At 51.3% G+C, this 27,104-nt stretch overlaps 8 protein-coding genes across 8 annotated transcripts; 5 read left to right on the top strand and 3 right to left on the bottom strand.

The window, feature by feature from the left end:
* Positions 1 to 97: 97 nt before the first annotated feature.
* TrAFT101_009268 (uncharacterized protein) lies at positions 98 to 4,034 on the bottom strand. Its single transcript, XM_066128599.1, has one exon. It carries the CDS (start codon positions 3,444 to 3,446, stop codon positions 501 to 503), a length of 2,946 nt encoding a protein of 981 aa, XP_065984719.1. The 5' UTR covers positions 3,447 to 4,034; the 3' UTR covers positions 98 to 500.
* A 2,980-nt stretch (positions 4,035 to 7,014) lies between these two features.
* TrAFT101_009267 (uncharacterized protein) lies at positions 7,015 to 8,539 on the bottom strand. Its single transcript, XM_024905586.2, has 3 exons — positions 7,970 to 8,539; positions 7,721 to 7,882; positions 7,015 to 7,641 (listed from the first exon to the last, which is right to left on the bottom strand). The coding sequence occupies exons 1-3, from the start codon at positions 8,321 to 8,323 to the stop codon at positions 7,210 to 7,212; spliced, it is 948 nt and encodes a 315-aa protein (XP_024755564.1). The 5' UTR covers positions 8,324 to 8,539; the 3' UTR covers positions 7,015 to 7,209.
* A 191-nt stretch (positions 8,540 to 8,730) lies between these two features.
* Positions 8,731 to 9,827, top strand: TrAFT101_009266 (uncharacterized protein). Its single transcript, XM_024904534.2, has 4 exons — positions 8,731 to 8,856; positions 9,081 to 9,224; positions 9,296 to 9,308; positions 9,579 to 9,827. Exons 1-4 carry the CDS (start codon positions 8,805 to 8,807, stop codon positions 9,631 to 9,633), a joined length of 264 nt encoding a protein of 87 aa, XP_024755565.2. The 5' UTR covers positions 8,731 to 8,804; the 3' UTR covers positions 9,634 to 9,827.
* Positions 9,232 to 12,739, bottom strand: TrAFT101_009265 (uncharacterized protein). Its single transcript, XM_024901320.2, has one exon. The coding sequence runs from the start codon at positions 11,890 to 11,892 to the stop codon at positions 10,042 to 10,044; it is 1,851 nt and encodes a 616-aa protein (XP_024755567.2). The 5' UTR covers positions 11,893 to 12,739; the 3' UTR covers positions 9,232 to 10,041.
* A 1,793-nt stretch (positions 12,740 to 14,532) lies between these two features.
* Positions 14,533 to 14,931, top strand: TrAFT101_009264 (uncharacterized protein; the record flags this gene model as incomplete). Its single annotated transcript, XM_024910315.2, has 1 exon — positions 14,533 to 14,931. The coding sequence occupies one exon, from the start codon at positions 14,533 to 14,535 to the stop codon at positions 14,929 to 14,931; it is 399 nt and encodes a 132-aa protein (XP_024755568.2).
* Positions 14,932 to 16,844: 1,913 nt separating this feature from the next.
* CCR4 (Glucose-repressible alcohol dehydrogenase transcriptional effector) lies at positions 16,845 to 20,461 on the top strand. Its single transcript, XM_024910316.2, has 3 exons — positions 16,845 to 16,963; positions 17,088 to 18,613; positions 18,692 to 20,461. The coding sequence occupies exons 2-3, from the start codon at positions 17,716 to 17,718 to the stop codon at positions 19,879 to 19,881; spliced, it is 2,088 nt and encodes a 695-aa protein (XP_024755570.1). The 5' UTR covers positions 16,845 to 16,963; positions 17,088 to 17,715; the 3' UTR covers positions 19,882 to 20,461.
* A 2,085-nt stretch (positions 20,462 to 22,546) lies between these two features.
* TrAFT101_009262 (uncharacterized protein) lies at positions 22,547 to 24,999 on the top strand (the record flags this gene model as incomplete). Its single annotated transcript, XM_066128598.1, has 4 exons — positions 22,547 to 22,579; positions 22,732 to 22,774; positions 22,935 to 24,599; positions 24,661 to 24,999. The coding sequence occupies 3 exons, from the start codon at positions 22,547 to 22,549 to the stop codon at positions 23,135 to 23,137; spliced, it is 279 nt and encodes a 92-aa protein (XP_065984718.1). The 3' UTR covers positions 23,138 to 24,599; positions 24,661 to 24,999.
* Positions 25,000 to 25,315: 316 nt separating this feature from the next.
* On the top strand, positions 25,316 to 27,098 carry TrAFT101_009261 (uncharacterized protein). Its single transcript, XM_024908973.2, has one exon. It carries the CDS (start codon positions 25,333 to 25,335, stop codon positions 26,860 to 26,862), a length of 1,530 nt encoding a protein of 509 aa, XP_024755571.2. The 5' UTR covers positions 25,316 to 25,332; the 3' UTR covers positions 26,863 to 27,098.
* The last annotated feature ends 6 nt before the right edge of the window (positions 27,099 to 27,104 follow it).

Genomic DNA, 27,104 nt, shown 5'->3' with positions numbered 1-27,104 from the left:
GGAGAAATTCTCATTATAGCGCCTGTGCCACTGTAGTCAGTGCTATCATTAGGATATTGATTCCACAGTCCTGATGATCCTTCACATGCTATATTTTGGCGGTTATTGCGCTAGTAGTTGAACATTATGGTGCACAGGCAGATAAATAATCCTTACAAAGACACATTTATTACATAAGACACAAGACAAAGACACACAAAGGATTTATAAAAGCGCTGCTTCATTCATCGAACCAAAAGCCGATCTGACTATAGCCAAACTACGTACATTTTTGCTCCTCCAGTTAGACACAGGGCCAGCGTTGCTGTAGCCCCATCCCCCTCAAGCCAATAGGAAAGACAAAAACAGAGAGAGAGAGAGAGAGAAATAGTCTAGAGAGAGACAGAAACACACACTGCCAGCCTCGTCGAACCACTTCGTTTCCCATCTTTCAAATCTCAAAGGAAGCAAGTCAGCCGGGAACAAAAGATACAATTAGAAGAGAAGAACCAAAAGCAAGATCAAGCAGGGCTTGACGGATCACCCATACTGCCACTGCCGCCGCTACCGCCGCTACCGCCACTACCGGAGCTCCCTCTGCTGTCATGAACGCCGAATCGCTTCGTATACATGGGCCGTCGCGCCATGTTCATAGCCATGCCAACGGGAGACCGGGGCTCCTCATCGCTCGGCTGAGTGAAACCACTGACATCGCTGAGCATACTAGAGCTACGACCTCGCGACTTGATGCCGCGATTCTCGAAGGTGGTCATGGGCGGCGACTGCCATGCAGCAATCCCGGGCAGAGTAAAAGGGAGAGACGAGGTTGAGTGATTCTCGCCGTTTGGCAGTGGCACGAACATGTTGGGCGGAAAACCAATCGGGTTGGGATGCCAGGGGGGTTGCGGTTGGCCCTGAGGCGGGGGAAGTTGCTGCTGTGGCGGCCGCGGTGACTGAAACGCAGGATGCGCAGCCACGGCGGTGGGATCGAGAGGGGCCATCTCAACGGGCATGCTACTAGCCTGGCTCAAGAAGTTTTGAATTCCTTGTATCTGATTCTGGAGGCTGCGGATATGCTCGACCTTTGCATTGTTCGCTGCATAAATCTGCCCGAGCTGATCATGGTAGGCCTTTTCCGTATTAATGACCTGCTCCTGCCAGTTCGCGCGCTCACGCCTTCGCCGCTCCACCTCGTTGAGGCCTCGATTGTTTGCATCAGCAATGTTGGCAAGCTCGTTTTCGACTTTGGCGATGCGAGTGGCGATCTTGTTGCGCTTGGTGATTAGGTTGCTGTTCTCGTTTTCCTTTGTGTGAACTTCAGCCTCTAGCTTCGCCTTGTATTCCCGGAAACTCTTCTGAGCTGCATCATATAACTTCTTCTCATTGGTGTAGGTCCGTTCCATTCCTTGCTTCTTCTCGGCTAGTTCAGGAGAGCTGTCAAACTTCTTAAGCTGCTCGATTATGGTTTCCGTTTCGCGTTCGGCCTGTGCTTTTTGTATCTCTTGCTGGCGGACTTTTTGTCTATACTTGTCGTCGTTGTGGCCGGCCGAGCCTATCTGGTTGTCCAGGAGTTCGTTCTCCTTCTTGAGAGCGTTGATTCGCGACTTCCATTCCTTACGCCAGGTCTTGAGGCGATTTTTCTCGTCGTTGAGCTTTGCTTCAGCGGCCGCAATGGAAATACGAAGAGTGGTAGCTGGGGAATCGGGCTGGAGGGATTGCTGGCTCCCAGACACAGCGACAGGCGCACTGTCATTTTCGCGTGCTGGCTCTTTAACAGTGCGGATATTCGTCGAGAAGATGACTTTGTCAGTCCTCGTGTCCACAAACTCACACACGTATTTTGATGACGGCCGGAGGCCATAAATGTCTCCCGTCCAGCGAGTTTCACCTCCTCGGCCGCTATCGTCTTCATCAACAACTGGAAATATGCGAGTGGGCTGCCAAAACGCATTATTGACCTTGACGTAGAAAGGTTTGGACGTGTCGATGCCAGCAGGTCGCGTGATGGGTTGTCCGTTGGCGGTAGTAAGGGGCAACGGCACGTCATCGACATCGGGGAAATTGCTGGTGTTAAAGCATGCTTCGTCGCAGCCAATATACGATATCCATATTTGCTTTGGTTGAGTGTTGAAAGGTGCATTTCCCAGATTGTGTATGTCTGTCGTGTTGACGCCAAGTGACTTCGAGGACACGTGGGACGATTCGTATTCCTTCATGACAACAATCTTGGTACTGGCCAGCGCTGCCCACAGCGGCTGCTGCAGTCTGACTTGCGTACCCTGCTTTCTTCTTTTCTTATTGGTGGGGGGTGGAGGTGGGAGCTGAGCACATCCAGCCTCCGTGTCCGGAGTGTTGAAGCCAGTATCGTGCGGAACTTCGCCATTAATGGATATGGTAGCCACAGATTTCCCAGCCTCGGGGTCATGCTGGCCAGCTGCCGCGCTGGCTTTTTCCCTCCTTAGATACCATTCACGGATGTATCTGACGAGCCCCTGAGTTAGAATATGAATGGCTAATCCACTTCGCACCCACGCAAATGCACTTCTCTTATCGTGCATGAGCGATGTGGACTCCAGCGTGCCTCTCAGGGCAGAAGGGACCGGCCAGTCTTCGGGGATGTGCCTGGCAAAGCGGGACCAATGGCTTCGCGTACTGCGGATGAACTGGTTTCCCGCAATCCAGACAACACAGGTTGTGATTCCTCTCGAGCTGCCATTCCGATAGGTAGCACCGCCGCCGAGAGTGATGGCAATGATGGGCTTGGCAAGATCCAGAATAGCGTCCTGGATTGGCTGCCAGAGAAAAAGCCAGATGAGGAGGAAAAAGAAATCCATGCAAAACATGGTGACGAAGGAAGGCATGGTTGAGTGGCCATCAAAGATTTCGGCAAAGTTGAGATTGATGCCCGAGCTCGTCGTCACGGTGGGAACGAAGGTCAAGCAGGTAAAGATGCCGTAGATGATGGAGAGGGAAAGAGTCGGGAGTTGCATGAGGATGATGAGGATGGCGAGCGTATCCTGCATTGGCAGGGACTTGAGGACAGTGGCCACCATGTCGAGGGGGCTCGAGTCGCGGTGCACATCGGTGTTCTTCAAGGCATTAACGTCGATCTGGCGATGGCCGCCATCGACGGCGCCGCCAGATGCCATGTGGGAGGTGCACGACTCGGAGGTGGACGTCTCAGAATCGTTGCCGACAGAGGACCTGCGGGTATCGGCGGTGCGGTGGTCGTGGCTGGCGAAGTCGATGCTGGACTTGGAGCTGCTGTTGGGCACGCCCTGCGTCACAAGCTGCGGCCCTGCGTGGCCGGCGCCATGGTCGGCGGGCCTCGCAGGGCCTTCCGAATGATTGAGGCTCTTCCTGCCAGTGGTTCGTTTCGCCGGGCCTACGAGCCCATTCTCGTGCTTCGTGTCGCGATGACCGGCGCCACCTGTATGTCGCTTGCCCGATCCTGATGCGCGAGGCATGCGCGGCGTGTGCTCTCCCCCACTGACTGCCGAGCAACCCTGGGAACCTCTTCCAAGGCCAGGGGCAGCAGCAGCGGGATGGGAGGAGTATCCGGTCTTTGCGTGCGGTCTGCGGCCCTCGACGCTGGTGCGTGCGTGCGTGCGTGTCCGAGAAGATGTATGGTGGGGGGGAATAAGAACAGGTCTGCAAGGCAGATGGAACAAAAAAGGGATCAAAAGGCTGCTAATTCCAAGATTTTGTCGTCATACGAGCGCAGTGCGGTCTGGCCGCGGCACAGAGGCGAGCGCCTGTTGACCGTCCGGTGCGTAACGAGTTGCCGGCCGTCAGCAGTCGCGGCCGGTGGTGGTGACAAATTGCGTTGTTGAAGGAGTGAGATTTTGATCAAGTAGAAGATGTTGGAGGTGGTGGAGGAAGCGAAAAAAAGAGAAAAGCCGACTACCCACGAACCGGGGATTATTGCTAGGCGGTAGCGGACGTGCAACTTAGAAACTTGTAGGGCCTTTGGGCGGCTTCCAGGGCACAGGAGGCGCTAGGGCGGGCCCTGGATCTACCGTTTACAGACGCTAACTAGGAGACTTGTGGAGAGCGTCACAAGTACAGAGGACAAAGCCAAGATTCGGCGAAGGGGGGAGATAGGAGAGACGGTGCCAGGAAGACGCTGTTGCACGAGGCTTTGCTGATATAATTTCCTCTTCTTTTAACTGCATTTTTTCTCAGGCCGAAGCAATCAATTACGCGGATGCTGCGAGGACGCCTTGGAGTAATACTGCCTATTTGCCAGCCACTGAAGTATGGAGTACTTGCACGGAATATTGTCATTGGGCACTGCTAGGGTCGGCCAAATGGATTAGCACCCTATATCCAGCCAGTAACAAGAATATGGAAGCTGTTAACAGAGACACTATTGTCAACCTCGAGGCTCCCGTCTCTTTCAGAGTCTCGCATGCCGTGCAGAGCAATACCTGTAGCATTAACAGCGCTAGGCAGAATATGCAAGTCCACTCCAGCACGCATGTCATAACACTAGAACAAGGGCTAGCTGGCGAGGTTCATACAGTTGGCAGGATTCAATCACGGCAGAAAGGCCATATCGTGCTGCAAGCGCGGCAGCTAAAGTAGACAGGGGGAGAGACTCATTCATGCTCTAGCCCAAGGTCAGTATTGCTAGCAAATGCCGAGCGAAATCCACCGAGCAAGCCCGACCCAGTACCTATGGATCTGCGCGATAAGTATTTTGTTACCGAGTACCTTCGATGTAGTGTTAGCAGTAGCACATCCTACAGCTGTGTGTATTTGTATGCTGGTTTCCAACTCAAGCGGCGCCTGAAACCACTTAGGGGGGACAAACAGCCCCGGAAAGACAGCACACAGCACAGCACAGCGCCGCAAGCTGCGCTTGTCGCTCCCGGAGCCGCCGGATCAGCGGGCCAACAAGCACTGAATCCTCAAGCCAATTTAGCGCAGCAGCTGAATCTGATGTCTGGCCACGGCCACGCGTCGGGACTTGGATTGAGGCTGTCGGCTGTTGGCCGCCGGAAAAACTCTCGATAGGCTGGGCCGCTGCTAGGGCAGGTTAAGCTTTTTGCCCACGGAAAGGAGGGCCAGCGGCAAGGGATCTGACGTCGATTACCCCAGTTCAGTGCTGTTGGCTGTGGCTGTCAGTGCTACCACGTACCGAAATGAAGAGGGGAATATCCTGTGCTGCATCATGAAGCAGAAAAATGAATGCATCAAGCAGAAGAGAGAGCGGGTTTAACGCTCCATGCATTCCACGGACCAAAAATCCAAGAGCCCCCAATCAAGGCCTGGGGAAAAGAGAAGAATGAGGGCACGCGCTCCGTGTTTCGAAAAAGTGCTGCTTGCGTCCATGTACTTGGTACTTGTGCATCGCCTTGTTTGCACGTGCAAGCATTTTTTTTTCCAGTGCCCCGCCCGCTTTCAGATGCTTCACAGAGAAACGGCCATTTTCGTCCCACTCACACACGAGCTTCTCTCTCTGATTTCTTGTTGCCTCGCTTTTATGCGCTAAAAGAGGGGACAAAAAAAAATCTGATGGAGCCTCCAATTTCCCGGCTCAAGATAGTACGATAGTAGCTCTCACCTTTTTTTCTTGTCTAAACAGCGATCACCAAGACTAGAAGTGGAGGCACAACCAGACGCTGGTTAAACTTGCTGCCGCTACCGCTGGTTGGCTCGCCTCTGAGCACTTCTGCCAGTTGAATCCCACCCCCACTGCTCATCACTGACTGCCGATGCAGCTTTGATGTTTGACTGCCCACCGCCGCATGGGCTTCGAATCCCACTAAAGGAGGCTACAGGAGGCGTCGAATCAGAGGACAAGCAGGGCGCGTGAGAATCAGCGTGAGCAGAGCTGTTACATACTGTAGCATGCTGGTGCCACTCCACTAATACCACTGCTAGCAATAATACCTACCTAGGAGCCCGAGGGTGGTTTTTTGTGAGAGATATGGCAAGACGGAGGTGATGGTAAGAGAAAAAAAAGAGATCCTGTCATAGATTCAAGCTGCTGGTGACTCTTTTTGCTTGGAAAAATCCTCAGCAGAGCTCTTGCCAGAGCATACTTCTTGCCTGATCTCTTACCAGAAAACGCCCCCGCCTCGTAGGTACCTATTGATGACTCTAGGCCTACATGGTACTCTATCCATATGCAGTTGTCCGCTTCTGACCGCTCCATGGCTGGGTATCGCGATGGCCTGTTCTGTTTCCCTTGTGGCGCGGCCGCTAACGCTGCCGTGTCAGGGTTACAGCAAATACAGTATAGTATACTAATCGAAGAAGAGGTAGAAATCTCCGATCCAGCCTCTCAGCCGCCAAAACGCTAAACGGGGCTTGCGAAGCTAGCAAATTGAGCTTACGGCATACAGAGAGAGCGGCGCGTAGCACCATCAACATACTCCGTACACGTGCTGCCCCGTGGAAAGAGGAGCACGCACAGCCAGCCATGGATCCCCTAACGGACGATTCTTCGAGTCACATCTGCCCGGAGCGAAGGATGCATACTCCGTACAGCGTGCTAATCATGCTGGCAGCAGGGTTTCTGGCTGGCCCAGAATTGTTTCTCCTCGGGCCGCGATACCCCGCGATAGACATTTTGAGCATGGAAACTGATCGTCGCCGACTAGGGATTTTCAGGACGACCAACGTGACCTCCATACTCATCCTAGACGACGGGTGGTGTCATTCGCTTGTGGGCTAGCAGAGAAGGCGGCATTAAGAGCATGCGGCGCCGATGAGCGTTTGAGGGATATGGGCTAATCTAAAGGCTCCGATTACCGCGATATTCGCCATGATCTTGAGTATTTGCGTCCTTTGTAGTCGAGTGTTTGGTTTACAAATTAGACAACAGAAAGAAACTAGGTGTACCTAGAGCGAAACAAATTTGCGACTAGGTGGGCTCGGCAGTTTGACTCTGAAATGCCAATAGGCTTTACCGGCTGCTACCTTGAGTGGTAGTACAGAGCACATATTTGGCAAGGACCAAATCCTCCTGCCCCCCCTCTCTTTTACAGAGTACTTATCGCTTGACTCGAACATGTCGAGGGTGCAGATGGAGGGTAAGAGACGGCCACATCTCAAGTCTATACCCGGATCAAGGTGTAAGCGTGGCACTTGATGGAAGGCTGGAAGCTTCTCATCCAGTCGCTGTGCGTGAAGCCATCACCAAAGCCCCCTTTGTGCTGCGGAAAGGGCGCTTTCACGACGCGACTAGTAGGTACTACATGTATATTCTGCTACAAGCGCCTAAGCAGCATTCACCTGGGTATCGTCGCCTCCCCATTTCTTCTTCTCCCTCCGCTTCTCCAGCTCCTCCGCCTTAACAGCCCACACGCTGCGCTCCAGATCCCACAGCGGCTGCATCACCTTGCTGACAACCTCGTCAAAGATGGCACTCTGCGTCTCATCGCTGGCCCTCCGTCGCTGCTTGAGCTTCCCGTGTCCCCAGTATGGCTTTACGCTAATAATGCCCGTGCTCTTTTGCGCGTTTTCGTCTGTCTTCTTCCGCTTCTCCTCTTCGTATTTCAACATCAGGTAATCGACTCGTGCTCCGCCAACGTAATTGCCCGAACCGACTGTAAAGAAGCGCGTCTCGCCAATGGTGTAGCCGCTGACGCGGTTGACACCCATTGTTGTAAATGATTCGATTGGGAGGCGGCGCGGGCCATTGACCGTTTTCTATAGACGTCTTTGTGTAAGTTGTACGCATCCATGGAAGTTTAAAAGGGGGGGGGGGGTTATATCGTAGGCTATTTACATTAATGACCCCTCTTGGGGGAGGTGATCCGGGGAGGATGACTTGTGTTTCTCGAATGTCAATGTCCTTTGCCGTCTTCAGCTCCGGTATTCTCTCCTTGAGCGTCTCTTCGAATCGTGTTGTCGCCAGCTGTAGCAGCACCTCGGGTTTGATAATACCAGTCTACCACCCCAAAACCAACATCGTCAGCTCAACAAAACTTTCCAAAAAAAAAAAGGAATTCCCTCCCCAACGAAGAAAAAAACTCACCCTCTTCTCATCTAAATCCTTATACAGCTCCCCCTTCCCCTTCAAACTCCTCTCCCTCCTCCTCACAACCTCCCCCTCCCACGCATCCAGCCTCGCCACCACGCCGCCCTGCCCGCCCCAGGCGACAACCTCCTTGAGCACGTCGCCTATCCTACGCACCTCCGCGACGGAGCACCCCGCAAAGACAATCACCCCGAGGTCGTGGTACAGGTGGATGGCGCTCTGCTGCAGGGCCTTTGCCGAGACGTTGCTCGAGGGGCCGCCGATGGGGACTTCGAAGAGGCGCCGTGGGCGGATGGTCTGGAAGCGGACGAGCGTGGGGAAGACGTCGAGGGCTGGAGCGAGGCGAGGCATGACGGCTGAGGGGGGGTGGATTGTCTCTCTCTCTGTGTGTGTGTGTGTGTTTGTGCGGATTATGAGGTATTTAGATTTTGAATATTTTTCTTTTTTTAGGGTGCTGTATTAAGAAGCAATGGCTCGTCAAGGCGAAGTTTGCGCAATCATGATCTTTTCTTCTTCCTCTTTTTTGTTACAATCGATATCGATTTCAGAGGGAGGTGATGAAATTCAGCCGATGGAGTTGCACCACCTACTCAATTGTGGCGTTTCGTCAGCCTTGCATTAGAGCCTGCATTTGATAGGGTCTCGTGCTAAGTACTAGCAGTAGCCGTATTACATAGTAGTAATACTTGCTATTAGCTGAAGCTTCGAATGGGCGGGGCGCGCGTCAAACGATGATCAATGGCGGAGCTTCATCTACTGACCTACACATTGCATATCATTCTTTGCTTGGAAGCACTTGACGTGCTTGAACCATGAATTCTTAAATGACAACATGTCGAGTTTTAATCCTGAGCTCAGAAGGCAAGTCATTGCCATCTATAAAGGTTTGTTGCACAGCTCTCTCTCTCTCTCTCTCTGTCTTCTTCCTTGCCGAATCACAGTCGGCCTCGCCTTCATCGTCGCATCATGCATCGAAAGAGAAAGAAACTCTGCATCTCATCCCCCATAGCCACTGCCTTGACCCCATTATTATTTGCACCAACGAATACAAAAAAAAAAAAAAACACACCTTCTTTTATAAGCATATCATTAACCATCTTCCCTTTAGAGCTCCTCTATCTCGGCCGTGAATACCCCCTCGGCTACTCCTTCTTCCGCCCCCGCCTTCACAAAGCCTTCATGTCGCGTGCGGCTGAACGAGACGAGGACAAGATTCGCTCTGGCATCAAGCAAGCTGAATTTGTAAAGAAAGGTGCGTCTTCAGTTTTACTTCATTTCTCGCCTGGGCATGTGTGAAGCTTAGGGATTGACAACTGTGTGTAGAAATCGAAGCTCTGTAAGATTTATTCCCGAGTGCATCCATTGTGAAGATTCATTTTATGAAAGACATCATAAAAAAATACCGTACACAGTCACATCACACCACATCTAAAAAAAAGGAGCTTCATGAGCATAAAGTAACAATCTGTTTACTTAAAACACCCTGTTCACAGCCATAAAACCCGCCTTCCACATCCGCACCACAAAAATATGCACTCATTCTCCCATTCCGCAGCATTCCATCCACTAACCCACATCTCTCCTCCTTGCCGTTGGGGTATAATAGGTATTATTTGAAACGATATCGAACATTGAGAAAACGATATGATGGCGATGCTTGAGTGAAAAAAAAGAGAGAAAAGAAAGAACGGAGGAAGCAAGATTATCGTTTGATCTTAAAGGAAATTGGCAGTGAGGATTGTAAGAATAAATAATGTTGATGTTAAAGAAAAAAATGGGGCGTAATATATAGATAAGTAACGAAACAAAACCAACATAAAAGAGAGAACATCTCTCGCTAAGTAAGCTCGCGGCCATAAATGCATATCAAGGATGTACAAAAACATTCATATCCAGGTAATGTCTTGTTTCTTTCTTCGTACCACTATCGCAGTAAAAAGAGAAACAGCAGAGAGGGAAGAAAAGAAAAGCCAAAATATCCAGAGGTATTCCGTCGCAGCACACATATATATATGTATATATATATATAAACTTTTTTTATTTCCCTTTTCATCGCGCAAATATCTCTCTCATCCCGTCACCTTCTTCTTCTTCGCATACCAGGCCCCAAACTCGAGACATTCGCTCAAGGACGTCCTGTTGTCATCCATCAGGTCGCTCATCATCTTACCCAGCCACATGTCCCACTCGTCCTGGCTCTTGCCGCTGACCTCGCGCAAGATGGGCTCGAGAGCCTGAATCTCTTGCACTTGAGTCAGCAAGGCCGTCTGCCGCAGGGCAATCTGCCCCGCCGTCAACGTCTTCTTGTCTGCTCTCGGCGTTGGCGGCGGTTCCTTGCCCTTGGACTCGGTCTTGGCGTCGGTGGTGATGACACCGCCGATGCCCTCCTTCTCCCAGCGGAACTCGCTAAGGGGGAGGGCTATCCGCCGCGAGCGGACATCACCCAAGGTCTCGTACTCCTGTAAGAGGGTAGGGCCAATGACGGTGCACGGGAGAGGGTGGATGTCAAGGGCTTCCAGTGCTTTTGATAGCCAAGAGTTGTATTCATTGATGTAGTCGTTCGACGGGGCTGTAAGGGGGGTCTGAGGGTTGATGACATAGGCGCCGAGGCTGGCAGCGGCTGCCTGCTGTTCGGCATCTTCAGCCGAGACTGTGGACGTGGGAACGTGAGGCCGCAAGCTTCGGATAAGATGATCTGAATCCCACATCTCAAACGTTCCCCCAGGTCTGACCATGCGGACGCACTCCTCGATAAAGGTCGGCATCATCTTGTTCGTCACCGCGTAGCTTACGTCCTTTACCATGACAAGGTCGTATTCTTCCGAGGGGATCGGCCACGGGATCTGGCGGAGGTCGTGCTGGATAAACTTCCACTGCATGTCGCCGCTGGGCTTCATGGCGTCGTCGGAGGCGCTGGAGCTGCTGTCGGGCCCCAGGGGCGCAATGTCGATGCCCGTGAAGGACAAACCACCATGGCCGCGACTCTTGAAGTACTGGTGGCACATGGTGCTCCAGAAGCCAGACCCGCACCCAATCTCCAGCACGCGCTGCGGCGGCTTCTTGATCAGGCCCGGCGACAGAACCGGTGCGCCAATGACCTGGATCAGCAGCATCGTCCGCAGCGCCTGTCTATGCAGCTCGGTGAGGTCGGAGGGGAGGGGATACGGGAGGGTTTCATCGTTGAGAAAGGTGCGGCCATTGCGTTGCACAAAGGGCCGTGCGGCGACGAGGCTGGCCGAGGGATCGGTAGAGAGGACAGTGCGCGACGAGGTTGAGGTTTGGCCGCTGGCGGACGAGACGGACTCGGCGCGGCTGGCCGGAAAGCCCGTCATTTGTCGCACAAACTTTGTCGGGTCGGGATCCTGTGCATTTCTCGCCGCGCCCGCATCGAGGAGCGAGCCGCTGAGCCTGGCGCGATGCAGGCGGGAGAGGGTCCTGGCGGCCCTTCCTGGCGTGGGAGGCTGCGGCGGGAGCTGCGCCGATGCGTGAGTCGAGGCGAGGGGAGCGAGGGGAGGCGGGTTGTGCTGCTGATTGCTGCCGTGCTTGTTGGAGCTGCCGCCGCTGCTGCTGCTGTTGTTGCTGATGCTACTTGTAAGATTAGGAGAAGAGGTCGTGGTGCCGGCAGTATTAGAAGCTGCGGCGTTGGCGCTGCCCTGGGGCTGCCCCACGGGAGCAGGCGCGGCGGGGCCCTGCGAGTACGAGCTGGACAGCGACAGCTGGCGCGCCGTGTAGTGCGACGAGCGGCTGCTCATGGACGCCTGGTCGCTGCTGGAGCTGCGCGAATGTCGCCGCGCCGCCAGGGACCCGTCGGGCGTGGAATTGGGGCGCCGGGCCTGCTTCTCTCGCCGCGAGGCCCTGTCGAGGGGCATGGGCGCGCCAATTGTGCTGGCGTACAGGTAGATGGCGCTGTAGTCGGACATGGTAGGTGTTGCAGAGGGCAGCGCAGCGGTGGGACTGCGCGCCGCCGGGGCTCCAGCGGCGGATCGCTGGCAGTGCTGCCAGGCGGCACGGCCCAGCTGGGAGACTGGGTGGCCGAATGGATTGCCTGACTCTGGCTGGCTGGTTGATTCAATCAAACGTTTCTCTCGCCTCTCCTCCCCCAGCTAGCCCCTTGTTTGCTGCACTCCCAAGGGGGGGTTTCGTCCGCTGTGGCGCCCGTCCAGGGGCAGAGTTCAGAAAAAAAAAACGCTGCAGCAGCGCAGCCCGTCTTGGCAAAGGGCCGCAAGCGGTGCGTCTCCGGCCGGATCGCGGACCACGGGCTGGCACGTTTAGCTCAGACAGACTCTTCGACGACAGTCAGAGGCAGGGCTCTCGGCGCGCCTCTTATTCCTCTGCTGTTTTCTCCAAGCCCGCGTTTCGAGTTTAGTGTTTGTTCCTGGCAGGAGTCGTTTAACGCAGCATACGGCGGTTTGTCCACCGCTACCAGTTCGGATAATAGGTCGCTCTCCAATGAGCAGCAATGCGTCTACGCCGGTATCAATTAGTTAATCGGTCAATCAGTCAACCAGCCAACGGTCTCGCCGGATTCTGCAGCGTATGCAGCCCGCCCGCTAGCTGCTGTCAGAGCGACTCACCAGCGTCGGCGAATCCCCTCCAAGGCCGCTGATCCGTCCTTCTAGAACAAAATCTGAGACCGCGGAACCAGGGGTCCTCAATTCCGGCAGCCTGTCGAGGTGCTGGAAAAAAAAATCTGCCCTGCTCTGGCGCTCGCGTTTTGCGCCGGCAAGCGCCCGGCAAGCCAGACCGGCAAAAAAACCTGAAGAAACGAAAAAAAAAAAAAAAAAAAAAAAAAGTTGGTTCTTGTCGCCTTGCCTGATCCGTCGGAATGAGATTTCGCCCCGGCCGTTTGAAACACGCCGGACCAGAGAGCGTGGCTTGTTTGGTTGTTTTTCGCGCCTTTTTGCACTGCGCGAGTTTACCCTGAGTGTTTCGCTGGTCCGTATTCCGGACTTGGACGGTATTTGCTCGTATACAGATCGTAGCACCCGGATGAGTGTATGAATGCGCTACTCGTACTGGCAGCAACAAGAATGGGTGTCTGGATGCGGCAGTTGGCTCGTCGTCAGTAAGGAGAAGCACCCTCGCAACCCCTGGTGCTATCCTTCCAAGCTGCAGAAAAGGGTGTGGTGATTGGCTCCTTGTGCTTCTTTTTCTCCGATCCTTCTACCTCTCACTCATCCAAACTCCCTGTCGCTCCGCGCCTTTTGGGGATTCCCCAGATTCAGTGGCGTTGCTGCCCGTTCCCAGCAGCAGCAGAGACACGGGTTGAAGCGAGGTGATGAATCAAGCCAATAGCAGGCTGAGGATGCTGAAACCAACTGCCAAGCAGGCTGAGCACAGCCGTTTCAACGTTCAAGACACTATTCCCGGCCTACGCAGCAGGCTTTTCGGTCACAATCTCCGGAGTCGCGTAAGTTATGTACAGAAACGGCACTTCAGACCTTGTGCAAGCCACACGGAGGATGGAGTTCCTGGTTCTCTTGCCTTGAGCAATGCTGGATCGGTCGTCGTAATGATACTCCGTGCAAGACGACCCAATCATAGAGAGACCCGCCTCCTTAGATGTGTCGCGGATTGACAGTCAATCCTCCTGGATGCCGTGAAAGAGAAAAAAAAAGGGTACATGTAAGAAGCGCGACTGTCTCGATGAGTCTGTGCGCGTGTGCGCGTGTATGGATGTACGGTGTGCTTTTGTCGATGCAACGATGCAACAATCCGGCAAAAGTCGCCACCGGTGCCGGCTTTCGTATGTCTCTTCGCCTTCCTTTGACCTTTGAACCACACGGCTTCGGCCCTTCGACGCTGTGTGCGATTGCGTCGTGCTTATGGGCTTGGGGATGTCCTTTGCTTTAAACGTCCAGCGCACCTCTTTCGGGGCTGGCTTCGCGCGCTGCCAAATTCAACTCTGGCATATACACACAAGGCTGCGACAAGCGGGAAATCTTGCCTGGGCCCCTTCTGGCCGAACCAAGCAGCTCCGTGTGGAGACTTGGGAGGGATTCGTATCTGATGGTCTCCTGTAAGCGAGCCTGCGCGAGAGTTTGATCGTCGTTCGGCCGTTATGCACTTGACAAGCGTGGCAGGTGATGGAGATTAATGCCTGTATATAGTGCCAGGAATAGCAGCGAGCGCAGGCGGTTGACGGTGGCGAGGGACGAAGTGGTGCAAGGCGCAACTGCAGCGCAGGACGGACGTCACACCGATCTTTGATCTTTGGGCGGCCTGCCGTGCTGTTATCGAGAGAGAAACGAGAGAAGAGGTAAGAAGAGAGGGAAAAAGTTCCCTGATGCCGACCAGGCCGTTTCCCGCATTGAAATGAATGGCCGTCTTATCTCGGCACTTCTTGGACTTTTGCTCAGCCCAAGCCCCGTCCTATTTTTGCGCCGCCCACCCTCCATGCAGCGCTCCCGGAGCTATATCAAATGGCACAATTTCGCTGCATGACAGGGCTGCTTCGCGATCGTTGATAGGCCCGAGGGCGCTCTCTAGCTACTCTACAGCTCCCTCACCAGCGCTGTGCTAGCTCGGAGTGGTCGTCTCAATTGGCTGCAGAACCTTCCATGCACTCCATACATGCGCTGCTGCTGGGACTGCTAATCCCACTACTCTGTCTAGGCACTGCACTACCGCCATTCTCAGACACATTTGATCTGTCCAGTGCTGGCCATCTCGCTGGCCGGAATCACCACTGCCTGGATTGGGCCCTTCTGCCAGCAGTAAAACCAGACCGTCTTTTCTTCCTCTTGCTGGACCAAGTCGCTGCTTTTGTCCGGTCGGTGGAGATGTGGAGCAGGTCCATGGGCTTCCCCGCGTTCGCTGGAGCTCTGCTGGCGTCCGTGCTGAGGGCTCAAGTTCTTTCGCAGCTCTGCTGGGCATCATGGATCATTGTTGATTTGCCAAATTGGACAAGGCCCGTGCTACTCGCGCGCCTTCGCCCTTTTGGCTGGCTGCAGCTCTAGTCCGCTGCCTTTGGAGCCTTGGCTGGCTCTTCTCTTTGGCTGCTACTGGCCCTGCGCAGGATCCGCGGCTGGATCCAAGTGGGGGATTTATTGGACTTATGGAGCTCACACGCGAGCACGCCTTTAACCAAGCACTCTTTGTTTATTCCTACAGAGTACCTCTCGTGGATTGTTCTCGCAGTCGGAGCCGTCTGTACCGGACATGCTGCCTGGCAGGTGGATGGGTAGGAGTAGGCATAGGGAACGTTACGGCAGCTTTATGAACAGGCACATCTGCTGTCCCCCAACAGATGATCAAAAGCAACCCAATGTCGGATCCCATTGGCCGCAGATCAGCTCTGCCAAGGGAGCTCACCGAGTCGGTGGCCGCGTGACACCTTGCAAGCCGTCTCACCGTCGCCGATAAGCGTCCTGGCCTTGTTCAACCAACCACAACGAGCCCCGCTGGCATCAGGTGCTTCCTTGACATACTTTGTTTATGTAGGATAAACTACATCTACGGTGGCTGTCTCCAGCTCTATTCGATCAACTTCTATCGATTCTAGGCGTCGGACATGTTTCAGGAAAAGGCAGGCCCGGAGCGTTAGTGACAATTTGTTACGGATATCTAACCGATGATCACATGTGCATGCCAAGAAAAGGACATTTACGGAGTGCGGCCCGGTCTGTCTAATCCTGAAATCGAGAGCCAGCCGAGTCGCTAACCAGCATTAGATTGTTTAACTGGAGTCAATTGGGCCTTTGAGACTTTGATAGACTTGACGACGCGGAACCTAAAGTACATGAACATACAGTACATGCATGTATCCCTTCGCTTTACATAACAATTTCCACTCGCCATCATTACCGCTCAGTGGCAGGTCCGTGCTTGAGACGCGTCCGTTGACCCCCCAAAAAACAGATTTCCATACTTGTATGGAGGCGATGATGCTAATCTCAACTGAGACTCGGCTGCGCTCCCGGATGCGGAATAAGCCCCGTAGCCAATCTGTTCACTTGTTGATGCCACCTATTTTGATTGCACGCGGCAAGACTATTTCATGCGAAATAAGATAGACTTTTTTAAGCGTTGAAAACAATGCAATGTGCGCTTACTTCCCGTTCTCGCTTGCGTCCGTCATGCGAAATAGACCGATTATACGGCTTAACAAGTCCGATGATGGTTATGAGCAATGCAATGCAATTTTATATAATCCAAGGGTCTATAAAAAGATGCATATCGCTTAATGAGTAGCATTTGTTTTGGTTAAATTTGCCGCAGATTGGTTTTATAATGTTATGTACTACTAGCAGCAACATATCAATTCTGATCGCATTGCACCGTTTCTCGTATAAAAGAGGTCTTTACCATGGTTCCAGCCGCGCACATTTAATATCAATTGGAACGAAACAGCAACATTCAATTCATGGGGGACTTCCAAGTAATCTAGTTTATTTATAGCTTGCACTTTTCTGCTTGTAGTTGTTTATAGTTATTTCTAAGGGACAAAAGAGCTTTTGTGAGAAATAGCGAGCCAAGACCTATAAAGTCGTATTGAGCAACTGCATCCTACCTGGGAAAAGGTACCTAGTCAACATCAATGGCTGTCGCATAACTACATGTACATGAAGACTTGACATCTTGATGCCTTGGTTAGAACTCTCAGTCCTTAGCTGTACATTATAGATGATTCATTCACGTGCAGTTATTGCAAATCTGACCTTGCTCCGAGTCAGCATGGCTTCAATGGACTATGTGCTGTCGTTCAGCCTTCCCTCTCTGCAGCTCTTATCGGCGCCATTGATAAAGTCACATGATTTTTCCCCTCCGCCACTCGGTCCAGGCGGAGCGGATAGCAGCACGTGATTCAGCCTTTCCAGCCTCTCGTCGCAGTTTGTCATCGCAAATGCACATCGTCAACTCCAAGGCGGCCCGGATTTTTTCACTCGCGATATCGACAGCCACTATTATTCCACTCAAAATATTAGTTGAATTTTATCTGGTGATAGCATCTCCATACTGCGCTCGCTTGTTCATTATATTCCTCTTCCTGTGAGTCGCCATCGCCCTCAGGAGAACGTGGCCCCTCCATTTTTTGCTGTGGGACCTCGCCAATTCCCGCTTTCGTTCGCGTGTCCTGGCCTTGAAAGACATTGACTGATATCTCCCTGTCCAGTCGCCGTTTCAGCTCCGAGCGAACCGTTTGCACTTGTTATATCCAAAACTCAAGGAAAAATTTTTTTTAACCCGCCTCCCCTCTTTCTTTCTGCCCTTTTTTTTTTCTGCACCCTCACTCGAACGTTCCGAGCTATACGCCCCCCGAACCGAACGAACCCCGCGGCTTGCTACTCCTCACGTAGGCTCCCAGCTCCCCGACGTAATTCGCCTCCTCGACCCTCCTCGAGCTCAGCTGCCAATGGACAATTGAGGTCGGCCTCAGCTCTATATCGATTCGATTGCGCAGCATCTCTTCCATTGCACATGCTGTGGCTCGTATCTCGCTGGCCCCATGCGCAAACACGATATACGACCTACGTCCCTCGTTTTGAACAGCGCGTCTAGCGGACAGCTACCTTCCGCCACCCGTCCTATTCGGACTCTCCTCCAACTCTTTCCCAGCACGTACTAGACAAACAGATGCCATCTGCTTCCGACTGGCTTGCCACGACGAATCCACCAACCACCTTCCTTCACCGATACTCTCTGTCCTCTAGCCTAGGCCCTCCGTAGAACCGTCGTCGGCGCGGTTCGTGAAAAGCCGCGGCTCCAAAGCCGACATCCAAGTCAAATACCACTCCTGCGGCATGTACTCACAAAGCCACCAGCAGGGACACAATGCCCGGCTGAATGGGGCGGGGCGGGGGATGCCCAACATGATGTATAATTTTCAGCAACACACACAACATCAGCACCCCGCCCAGCCCCAGCATCACCAAGGCCTGCAGCATGAGCATATCATCCCCAATGCCAACGGACTGGGCCATCATTCGTCCTTCACTGCTGGCATTCTCCAGAATTCTGCCACATTCAACTCCAGTGCCCTCTCTAATGGACACGCGACCAACACAAGGGCCGGCCAAGCCCCGCAGAACGAAATGTGGCAGGAACAATTGCGGCTACACAAGGAGGCTGAGAGGGCACATGCTGCCATGACCGAACAGCAGCAACCGCACTACTACGCCAGGCTCAAAGCGTCAGAAAATAGAGGCATAGGCGGCCCTCCTCCCTCCAACGGCAAAACACAAGCAGACAGCGAGAACGACCCCGCAGATAGGAGAAGGCCTTTGAACGTGGAGAAGGGTACGACTCGCCAAGACTGGCACAACATGGACATGAGCGGCCAGGGACTTCGAAATCTCGCCCCCGAACTGTTCCGGTATCAGTTCCTCAACGAACTCTACATTGCTTCCAACAAGCTTACGCGCATTCCCAACTCCATTGGAGAGCTGCGCCAACTCCGACACCTCGATGCCTCCTACAATCAAATCAATGAGCTGCCGCCGGAATTGGGCATGTGCACTTTCCTGAAACAGCTACTCCTCTTCAACAACAACCTCCAAGAACTTCCCTTTGAGCTGGGCTCTCTCCATCAACTGGAAATGCTCGGCATTGAAGGCAATCCATTAGAGCCCAGCATAAAACAGGAAATCATGGAAAAGGGCACCAAGAGTCTGATTAATGCGTTAATGGAAGGAGCTCCTAGTATGTTTCCCACCTTTACTGCAATTCCTAATGCTCTGATTTTGCAATGATGATGGCTAATTTTGTTTCCTTGTATAGTTCCCTTACCCCCTACACCACGTAAAGAAATCATCATTCAGGAGGACGTCCCCGAAGCTTTGGAGAGAATCAAGGTCTTTTCTTGGAATATTCTGTGCGACAAGTATGCGACAACGCAGACCTACGGATACACACCCACTGGGGCATTGAGCTGGGAGTATCGCAAAAATTGCATCTTGGAGGAGCTCCGGATACGTGATGCCGACTTCCTCGCTCTCCAGGAAGTCTCCACCGACGCCTTCAAGGAAGATCTTAGCCCAGAATTGGCGCAAATGGATTACAAGGGCGTGCATTGGCCCAAGTCCCGTGCTAAGACAATGTCTGAAAAGGATGCGCAAACCGTCGACGGCTGCGCAGTCTTCTACAAGCAGAGCAAGTTTATTCTGCTGGACAAGCAGCTAATTGAATTCGCTACGATTGCCATCAACCGACCCGATATGAAGAACCAGCACGACGTTTTTAATCGGGTCATGCCCAAGGACAACATTGCTGTTATTTGCTTCTTTGAGTCCCGGTTGACAGGTGCTCGCATTATCCTAGTCAATGCCCATCTCACCTGGGACTCAGCTCTTGCAGACGTCAAACTGATCCAGACGGGTATTCTTATGGAACATGTGACCAAGCTGGCGGAGAAGTATGCAAGGTGGCCAGCCGTCAAGGATAAGAAGATGATTACGTTGCCGAGATCCGACGATGCAGATGAGCCACCGCCGCCGCCTCCAGTCGAGCCAGGCCCGAGTCAAGAATATCGATCCAATACCGAGATTCCTCTGTTAGTCTGCGGCGATTTCAACTCAACCAGGGACTCTTCGGTATGGGAGCTCATGTCTATGGGTCGTGTGCCACCAGACCACCTGGAGCTGAACAACTTTCACTACGGAAGCTTCACGCGCGACGGTATCGAGCATCCCTTCAGCTTACGAGACGCCTACGCACCCATACAAAACACGCCCGATGAGCTACCCTTTACTAATTACACTCCTGGATTTGCCGACGTCATTGATTACATCTGGTATTCAGCCAATACGTTGGAAGTCGTTGAATTGCTGGGCCCTCCTGACCCGACTTATATGAAGCGAATCCCAGCGTTCCCCAACTGGCACTTCCCGGCCGATCATATTCAGATCATGTCCGAATTCGTCATCAAGAGCCGAAAAGATAAGAAACAGGCGTCAGAACGCGAACAGTAGCACTGATCTCTTCTACCTCCACCTCTACTTTTTCCTTTTACTCTCGTCTCTATCTTTTCATTTTCTCTCTTCATTTTTGGTTGTTTCAAAGTGGGTGGTGTCGCGTGGGTAGAGGGATACAAAGGGTAGGACGAAACCGTTAGTGATTGAACGAATGGAAAACCTCTTATGCCTCAAATCTGGATGTAGTTTTGGGTTTTGTAAATGGAGTACGCGGAAATCTCTTTATCTTTTTCTAAGTTTCTTCTTTTTTTTTGTGTGTGTTTTTCTCTCTCTTTCTCTCAAACTTTTTCTTTGTTTGTTTCGCGTGGATTTGAACGCGGTTGGCCACAGGCCCAGCGGGAAAAGGGGGAGTAAGGAGGGAAGAAGCGGCCAAAGTCAAGTGCATGTAAACAAATGTATGGTGTAACAAACAAGCGGAAGGGTGGGATTGAAGCGGTGTGTGGTAGGATTTGGTAGGAGTTTATGCTCTTTTTTCCCCCTTGCAAATGTAAAATTACTGGCTTTTAGGCTCTACACTTCTGTACTATGCCATGTGTCCCTTTATCGTATTGGCGTGATTGGTGAACATGTTTTCCCCCTCTTTTTGTCGGATGATTTGGGGTTACACAAGAGCGGGCAACCCTGCTGGGTGCAGCATTGTTGAGGGTGGTTTCATGAGTTTGCAATTTCATTTGACGCTTGATATCGCGTCTATCTGCGGGGGAAAGACGCGAGGGTGTATTTGTGACGTTGGAAGTGCGTAATACTCATTTTCGTTTTCGTCGTGAGGTGTTGATGAGTGCGGTTACCCAGAGTTTCCTGTGCGAGGAGGGGGATATATTGCTGCCAGTGGTGTCTATTATAAGTTGAACTACGTGGATATATAAACTGTCGTTTCTCCCAGGTTAGTCTCTAGGAAATTCCTCAACCATTTTCTTTCTTTCAACTCCTCCCTTTCTATCTAAATAAATTGCCAGCCATGGGTTACGAAGGGTTGCACGTGGACTATGGACCAGCCTTTTTAGCTGAGCCTATGGCTACGGCTGTCTCTCTGTAATCCATCCATTCTACCAAGTATGATGTCTTCCTCTTGGTTGTATTGATGTGATAATGGTGTGTATCTGGCTGACCAGTTCAATTATTAGTTGAGGCTGGTGGGGGCGCGGCCAATTATCCTTGCCATGTCGACCCTCTGGTTGCTAAGTATGTTGAATGGGCTTAAGGTTTTGTTATGAACTATTGTTGACTTGATTTCTTCGACTAGCACTGAGCCATCCCTCGCCGTATTAAGGAATAGAACTCTCTTGATCAATCTTGCACATAGCCCTTGACCATATACGTGCAAAGACGGCTTCGCCTACAGACTGATGATTTTGGAGCAGAGAATCGCTCTCTCTCCCAGAATTACTTCAGTGATCCTTTTACTCTGTTTTCAGAGCCTGAGCTCACAGCACCATATATATCGGCTCTGGGGCATTCGTCTTTGCAGTTGCATCTACGCCATGAACGTACCAAAGCCGTTACATATGAGCGGCGTATCTAGTGCCCGACTTTATTACAGAATATGGGCGTATAATACGTAATATGGAAACCCACATTCACCAATATACTACCGCGCAACATTCCATCTTGCCGCATGATATCAGCGCGGTGATTGCTTTATAACCACCTTTTTATTCATACGCTATGGAGAATTCATGGATGAGCGTTATATCCATCTCCCTGGCAATCCGGCTTCATAATGCCAAAATATTATCGGGATTATAGGCCGTGTGTCTCTTTTTTTCAACGCATTCTCGCGTTATAATACTATGGCATAACACCCGGACTTGGCCCCTGATGGCCAATTACAAACCACAAATATTTCGTTTCATTAATATCATTATTAAAAAAAAAAAAAAAAAAAAAAAAAAAAAGTCATGACCAACCTCACCTGTTACTAGCAGATGGAGGTACAAAGCAAACTACACGCCCCGACGTCCGCAGAGGAGATCATCAGCCACTGTTGAGCCGCCTTGGCCAGTATTGTGCAGCGAGAATTCAGAGACAAGAACAGTGGAGTTGACTGCCTAGTTACGTCAATGGCTTTGTCGACATTCGGAGTGAACTGCCATACTCGTTGCAGCCACGGCATTATCTTGGAGCTCCCCGCAACTCAAACACCATCTCGCAGGCAATTGGTCGGCTATAGCGCCTGGGGTCCCCTGCCACCGTCTATTGGGATATATTAATCACGAGAGGTACCTACGATTCCCAACAGAAATCCAAGCTCCTACATAAGCACGCCAACATCCTGGCAGCGGAGGGTCAGATCAACGGAAAGATCAGGGACCAGCAGAGAATGCTTGTTGCTTACGAGGATATCAATATTAAGTACAAATAGAGAGGCAAACGAAACATTCTCCATCGAGAATATGCACTCTGGACCAGCCTTGCGTCTCTAGCCGTCGGGGTATCTGCCTACCCAACTGTGGGTGGCGAGGCTGGTGCTGTATGATCTGCCAGTACCCCCCGAAACACGGTCGACTGTCGACAAATTCACTTGTACTGAAGCATCTTCTAAATGTCACGTCTACCTAATACAGCCCCATATAACATCATGGGGTATATCTGCGGCTACTATAGGACTCGCCATAGCCGTTTGGGGATCCAGTTGAAGAACCACTTATATTGGTTTACAATTATGAGTGGCTGTGAAATGGGTTATAATACAGAGGTATGTGACTTCACCTTCTTTTTCTATAGGGCGTGATGTAGGTAGAATATAGCTTTGGGAGATTACTTAGTCTTCCTTCTATATATTCAACTCTATTTCCACTTCATCCTCTGCTATAACTCATGATTGCTGACATGTTATTTGCTTCCAAGCTCAAACAAAACCCATCCCCCATCCTCAGCCACACCCAAGGCTGTTTGGTCCATCTACGCGCAATGCGAGAGATCATGGAACTGTGGCCCCCCGCAATTGTTCTATTTTTTTTTTTTTCTTTTATGACTCTCGGTGCATCTTGGGCACTTTACAGGAACGGTTTCATGGGGATAAGAGGACCTACCTCCCTCGGCCCCCGCAGTCGGATCGATTGGTGATCCCGACGCAGACACACAGTTGGATGATACACTCCAAAAGCTTCTTGAAACTCTCCGACAGGTTAGTGAGGCCATTTCGAGCAGGAAAAATGCGCTAACAGCCGTCCAGACTCGCGAAGATGCAGCCAAGTTTGCACAGGCGTTTGTCGGCTGGCATTTCTTGACAATTCACGCACACCAAGCCTAGGGGTCCCTGGATAAAAGCTGGAGCTTGCAGGCGGAAGGGACCAGAGGCCGAGATGGAGATGAATACATGGATTGTGTGTGCGTTACGAGAGCTGAAATGCCCGTGTCTAGAGTTAACTATATATCGTCCAATCGATCCGACTGCGGGGGCCGAGGGAGGTAGGTCCTCTTATCCCCATTGTCCGGGTTGAGTTTGTCGCCTTTCAACCCGGATATACCTCCCTGAGATTGCTCAAGCACTACGTTGGTAAAGAAATCTGCTTTCCGCCGGCCAACACCGGTATTGGCCGGCACGGGATGCGGATCTATCAAACATGTGCAGATGTACCGAAGATGACCTCTTCTTGCTACTATTATTGCTTTAGCTAGGCTGCTGCCTGCCTTTTGGTGGATCTAGGTGAACGGTATGCGTTTGCCCAGTTGAAGCACACTACTCTCTGCGCTCTCAGAAAACGAGTTTATACTTGGCAGAGAGAGGGGGGGGGGGAAGGTGATAGTCTAGGGTGGCTAACTAACTAGGCTATTGCAAAAAGTACGACAGCCATTGTGTTCGGGAAGACTTCACCATTGGGTGATGGAAATAATCCATTGCAACCAAGCGTGAAGCGTAGTTCCGGATTCGCCCAACTGCCTTGCTCTTGCGTTGGTTGGTGTCTGCGCAACAGGAATATATAGGTAGAAGGTGAATCCGGAATTAATTCGAATAAATTGGAGCGCTCGATCGGCAACCAAAGGGACCATGTTTCGTTTTGGGGATAACATGTTCGATGAGTGCCCCATATGGCTGGAAACTGAAGTATGAATGCTGCTTGGAGCCGCTAGTATCTATTAATACATGTATAGATACATTCAGATACGACATGAAGAGACAATTACAAAGACATATCCATCAAAGTCAAACAAAAAAGAGAGCATTAGGTGGAACGAATGGCCAGGTTGCGCAATTATGCGGGAGACGAATGGGAAATGAATTATTCCCACCATGAAGAAAACTGCACAAGTTTGCAGGAGGACGTAACCTCCAATCATGGGGTAACAAATCAAGAACGACAATTTTTTTCCCCCTTTTTAAAAAGACGCAGAAAATAAATGCGCTGTTGAAAGGTGGTTTGATGGAGTCAAAAATCGAAGAATTGAAGTTTGCAGCGAGTACAAAGAGAGGCATAGCTGGATTGGTGATCCGGCACACATGGTTCGGCCAGTCTAGCTCGAACCATGTGTGCCGGATCACCAATCCAGCTATGCCTCTCTTTGTACTCGTTCATAGGGGAAAAAAAAGCAAGTGGAGAAGTATAACGGACTGGCGTCTGGCACGTTGTAACTGATTTCATGTGCTCCAGCTCTGCCCCCTGAATGCACTCGCCATTCCTAGCGGTACTTTTTCGCTCTCTTATATGTACGACGATGGTTTCTGCCGAGCAATGATTTGTGAAAATGGTAGTATGGTTGGGCAAATCTTTATTGTACGACTTCCGTTTTCTTCCCTCTCGTGGTGTCTCAGGCGTGTGCTAATCTCAGTGGCAGTAGCAGTTTGGAGCGTGAATTCGATAAAGCCACAAGGAGAGTGGTGTAGTTGGAACCAGAGTGTGGAAGTTAGGCTGTATACCAGATTGAGAGCTTATGGTTGAGATTGTATCACAAGAAAGGAAAAAAATGGGGATTTCCGCTTGAAAAGTTATTTACAAAGGTATCCCGTAGCAGTGCCCCGTGATATTGGATACGAAATTGCATATGAACCTGCTGTGGTCGAATGTCGCTCTTTTTTCTTCTTTAGAAATTGTTGTATAAATAATGTTCAAAAGCTATAAAAAAGAGATGAAATCTAGATTATGTTGTTTTCCAGCGTCTAAGTTTGGACCCGAGACAAAATGTGGGCGTGTGTGTGTGTCAACAGAGGCACTAGACGTCTGAACAGTGCCAGCTAATTTGAATAGCTATAATCAGCTATAAGACAATCTGTTTGCTGGGAATCCATTGTACGGCGTCATATGCTTTTGATGCTGCAGATGGATATACCGATAGGTGATGCGTCATTAATGCGAACAGCGGCGCCATCGATCTCAAAAAGCTCAGAAACACCATGGCCGACGAAGCTCGTACGAAAGAAGAGGCTGAAAAGCTGTTGTCTAGGTGCAGGTGCCTTGAACCAGATACTCTCGGCGCCAGTGCCATGGCAGGGCCAGCGCAGACACTTGTATGTTGCGGTCCTCGGCAGCGAATTATCCGCCATCACCGCCTTCCCAGCTTTCCTCCTTCTTTTTTCCATCAGTCTTCAATGTTTTGCTCCTCTCCTCCGTTTCTCTCATTCCCAGCGGGTGTCTACTACACGACAACCAAACGCACATTTCTTGTCATAGCATTTCGCTGCTCCATCTTTCACGGATGCATCAACACGCCCAGATCGCGTCAATGCAGCATCCGCCTGTACAAGAACCGCCGCCGATGCTGCAGCACGAAGGCAATTTGTACACAAAGCTCGAAAGCAACCAGCAAGCTGCCGTCTACAAGGCCCTTTTGGTGCAGCGCCATTCAATGGATGTGCTTCTACGGGAGCGTTTCCCTCTTGGCCATGAGCCGCTTCCCGCACACAAGATCAGAAAAGGGCTTCACATCGAGGATTTTGTGTGGGCGCCACAGACACACCCCTTCAGTCAGAAACGAAAGGCCGTGTCCCTTCATTGCGTTCGACACCAACCCAAACATTGCCCGGTTGAGTTATCAGCCTTTGTTGCAGTCGACTTTTTCTCTGGGGAAGTTTTGATAAACTCGCGCGTCATGCCAAATCTAGGCTGGAACGGCTCCTCTCGCAGCGAGAGCCTTCATGGCTGGAGAGAGGCGCGAGCGAATCTTTTCGACTTTATTGACCAAGATACCGTCATTGTCGGACACAAAGCACAAATTAATTTGGAGATGCTGCGTTTGCTCCACAAGCAGATTGTTGATTCGCAAATACTTACTACATCTGCCATCTACAGGCCGTCAACAAGTCGGCATCGTTATAGACCGTCTTTGGAGAAGGTTTGCGCAGAATTTGTTGGCATCAAAATCAAACAAGGTGCACCATGTCCTTTGGAAAATGCACTGGCGGCGAGGGAAATTGTGCTGCATTGCATTCGACGACCAAAAGATCTACATGTATGGGCCAAGGAAACGAGAACTAGCTATTGGAGGGGCCAGGAGGAGAAGAACTTCAGGAGGCTTGTCAAGAGGATCAATTCCGTTGACTCCTCAGCTGTTCACCCTCTTACTAATCTCACTAACCCCGTCTTGAGTAGGAGAAATAAGCCTGTACTGCACGATAACGGCCCTGTGGCTGCCTATGATGATGATGAATACCTGGGTGGCTATCAGGATGCCTACGAAGCAGGATTTGCAAGCGGTTTCAAGGTTGGCTACAAGAGACGCTATGAACAAGCAGGCTTTCCCGTGGATTATGCCGAGATAGAGGAAGCATGTCCGGCAGTGAAACGACCAAAAACTCATGAACCAATCCAAGGTGCAGACGACAACGAAAACCCAAGCAGTTTTAATGAACATTTGAACCAAAATAACAATACTGATATGAGTCAAGCGGCAAGAGCTAGAAGTTTATTGGCGCACCTAATGAAGGATACCAAGGTCAAGGAAATCATCCAAATGCTGAATCAAGCACAAGAGAAGACAAGTAAAAACAGCAAGGTAACCAGCTGTCAAACAGGTCTCGGACATGTTGCTGGCGATTGTTAATATAACCCTGCTCACTGTAATGGTGACTGTGGATTAATAGAATTATGCCTGGCGAGGCATATCCACGATACTGGCAAAGATGTTGTTGGGATATAGCTACTCCATGGTTGATAAAAGATCCATTGTTAGATGGTATTGTTCTCTTTAGGCGTAGCTGACATGGAGTTATTAATATGATGCCGTTTATATTGAAGAGTTGCACCCGAATGACGACTCTACTATAGATACAGTAATTGGACTGC

This window comes from Trichoderma asperellum, chromosome 5 (genome assembly GCF_020647865.1).
Source record: "Trichoderma asperellum chromosome 5, complete sequence".
Classification (NCBI taxonomy): Eukaryota; Fungi; Ascomycota; class Sordariomycetes; order Hypocreales; family Hypocreaceae; genus Trichoderma; species Trichoderma asperellum.
The sequence above is the reverse complement of the archived record's forward strand: the minus strand, read 5'-3'. Positions and strand labels throughout refer to the sequence as shown.

Bases quoted from the DNA above. Each gene is read 5' to 3' on its own strand.
- TrAFT101_009268 (XM_066128599.1), bottom strand. From the start codon at position 3,446: ATGCCTCGCGCATCAGGATCGGGCAAGCGACATACAGGTGGCGCCGGT.
- TrAFT101_009267 (XM_024905586.2), bottom strand. From the start codon at position 8,323: ATGCCTCGCCTCGCTCCAGCCCTCGACGTCTTCCCCACGCTCGTCCGC. The intron at 7,883-7,969 runs GTGAGTTTTTTT...TTGGGGTGGTAG, and splicing joins AGGATTTAGATGAGAAGAGG to ACTGGTATTATCAAACCCGA. The intron at 7,642-7,720 runs GTAAATAGCCTA...AGACGTCTATAG, and splicing joins CCCCAAGAGGGGTCATTAAT to AAAACGGTCAATGGCCCGCG.
- TrAFT101_009266 (XM_024904534.2), top strand. From the start codon at position 8,805: ATGTCGAGTTTTAATCCTGAGCTCAGAAGGCAAGTCATTGCCATCTAT. The intron at 8,857-9,080 runs GTTTGTTGCACA...TCTTCCCTTTAG, and splicing joins AGTCATTGCCATCTATAAAG to AGCTCCTCTATCTCGGCCGT.
- TrAFT101_009265 (XM_024901320.2), bottom strand. From the start codon at position 11,892: ATGTCCGACTACAGCGCCATCTACCTGTACGCCAGCACAATTGGCGCG.
- CCR4 (XM_024910316.2), top strand. From the start codon at position 17,716: ATGTACTCACAAAGCCACCAGCAGGGACACAATGCCCGGCTGAATGGG. The intron at 18,614-18,691 runs GTATGTTTCCCA...TTCCTTGTATAG, and splicing joins GTTAATGGAAGGAGCTCCTA to TTCCCTTACCCCCTACACCA.
- TrAFT101_009261 (XM_024908973.2), top strand. From the start codon at position 25,333: ATGTTGCGGTCCTCGGCAGCGAATTATCCGCCATCACCGCCTTCCCAG.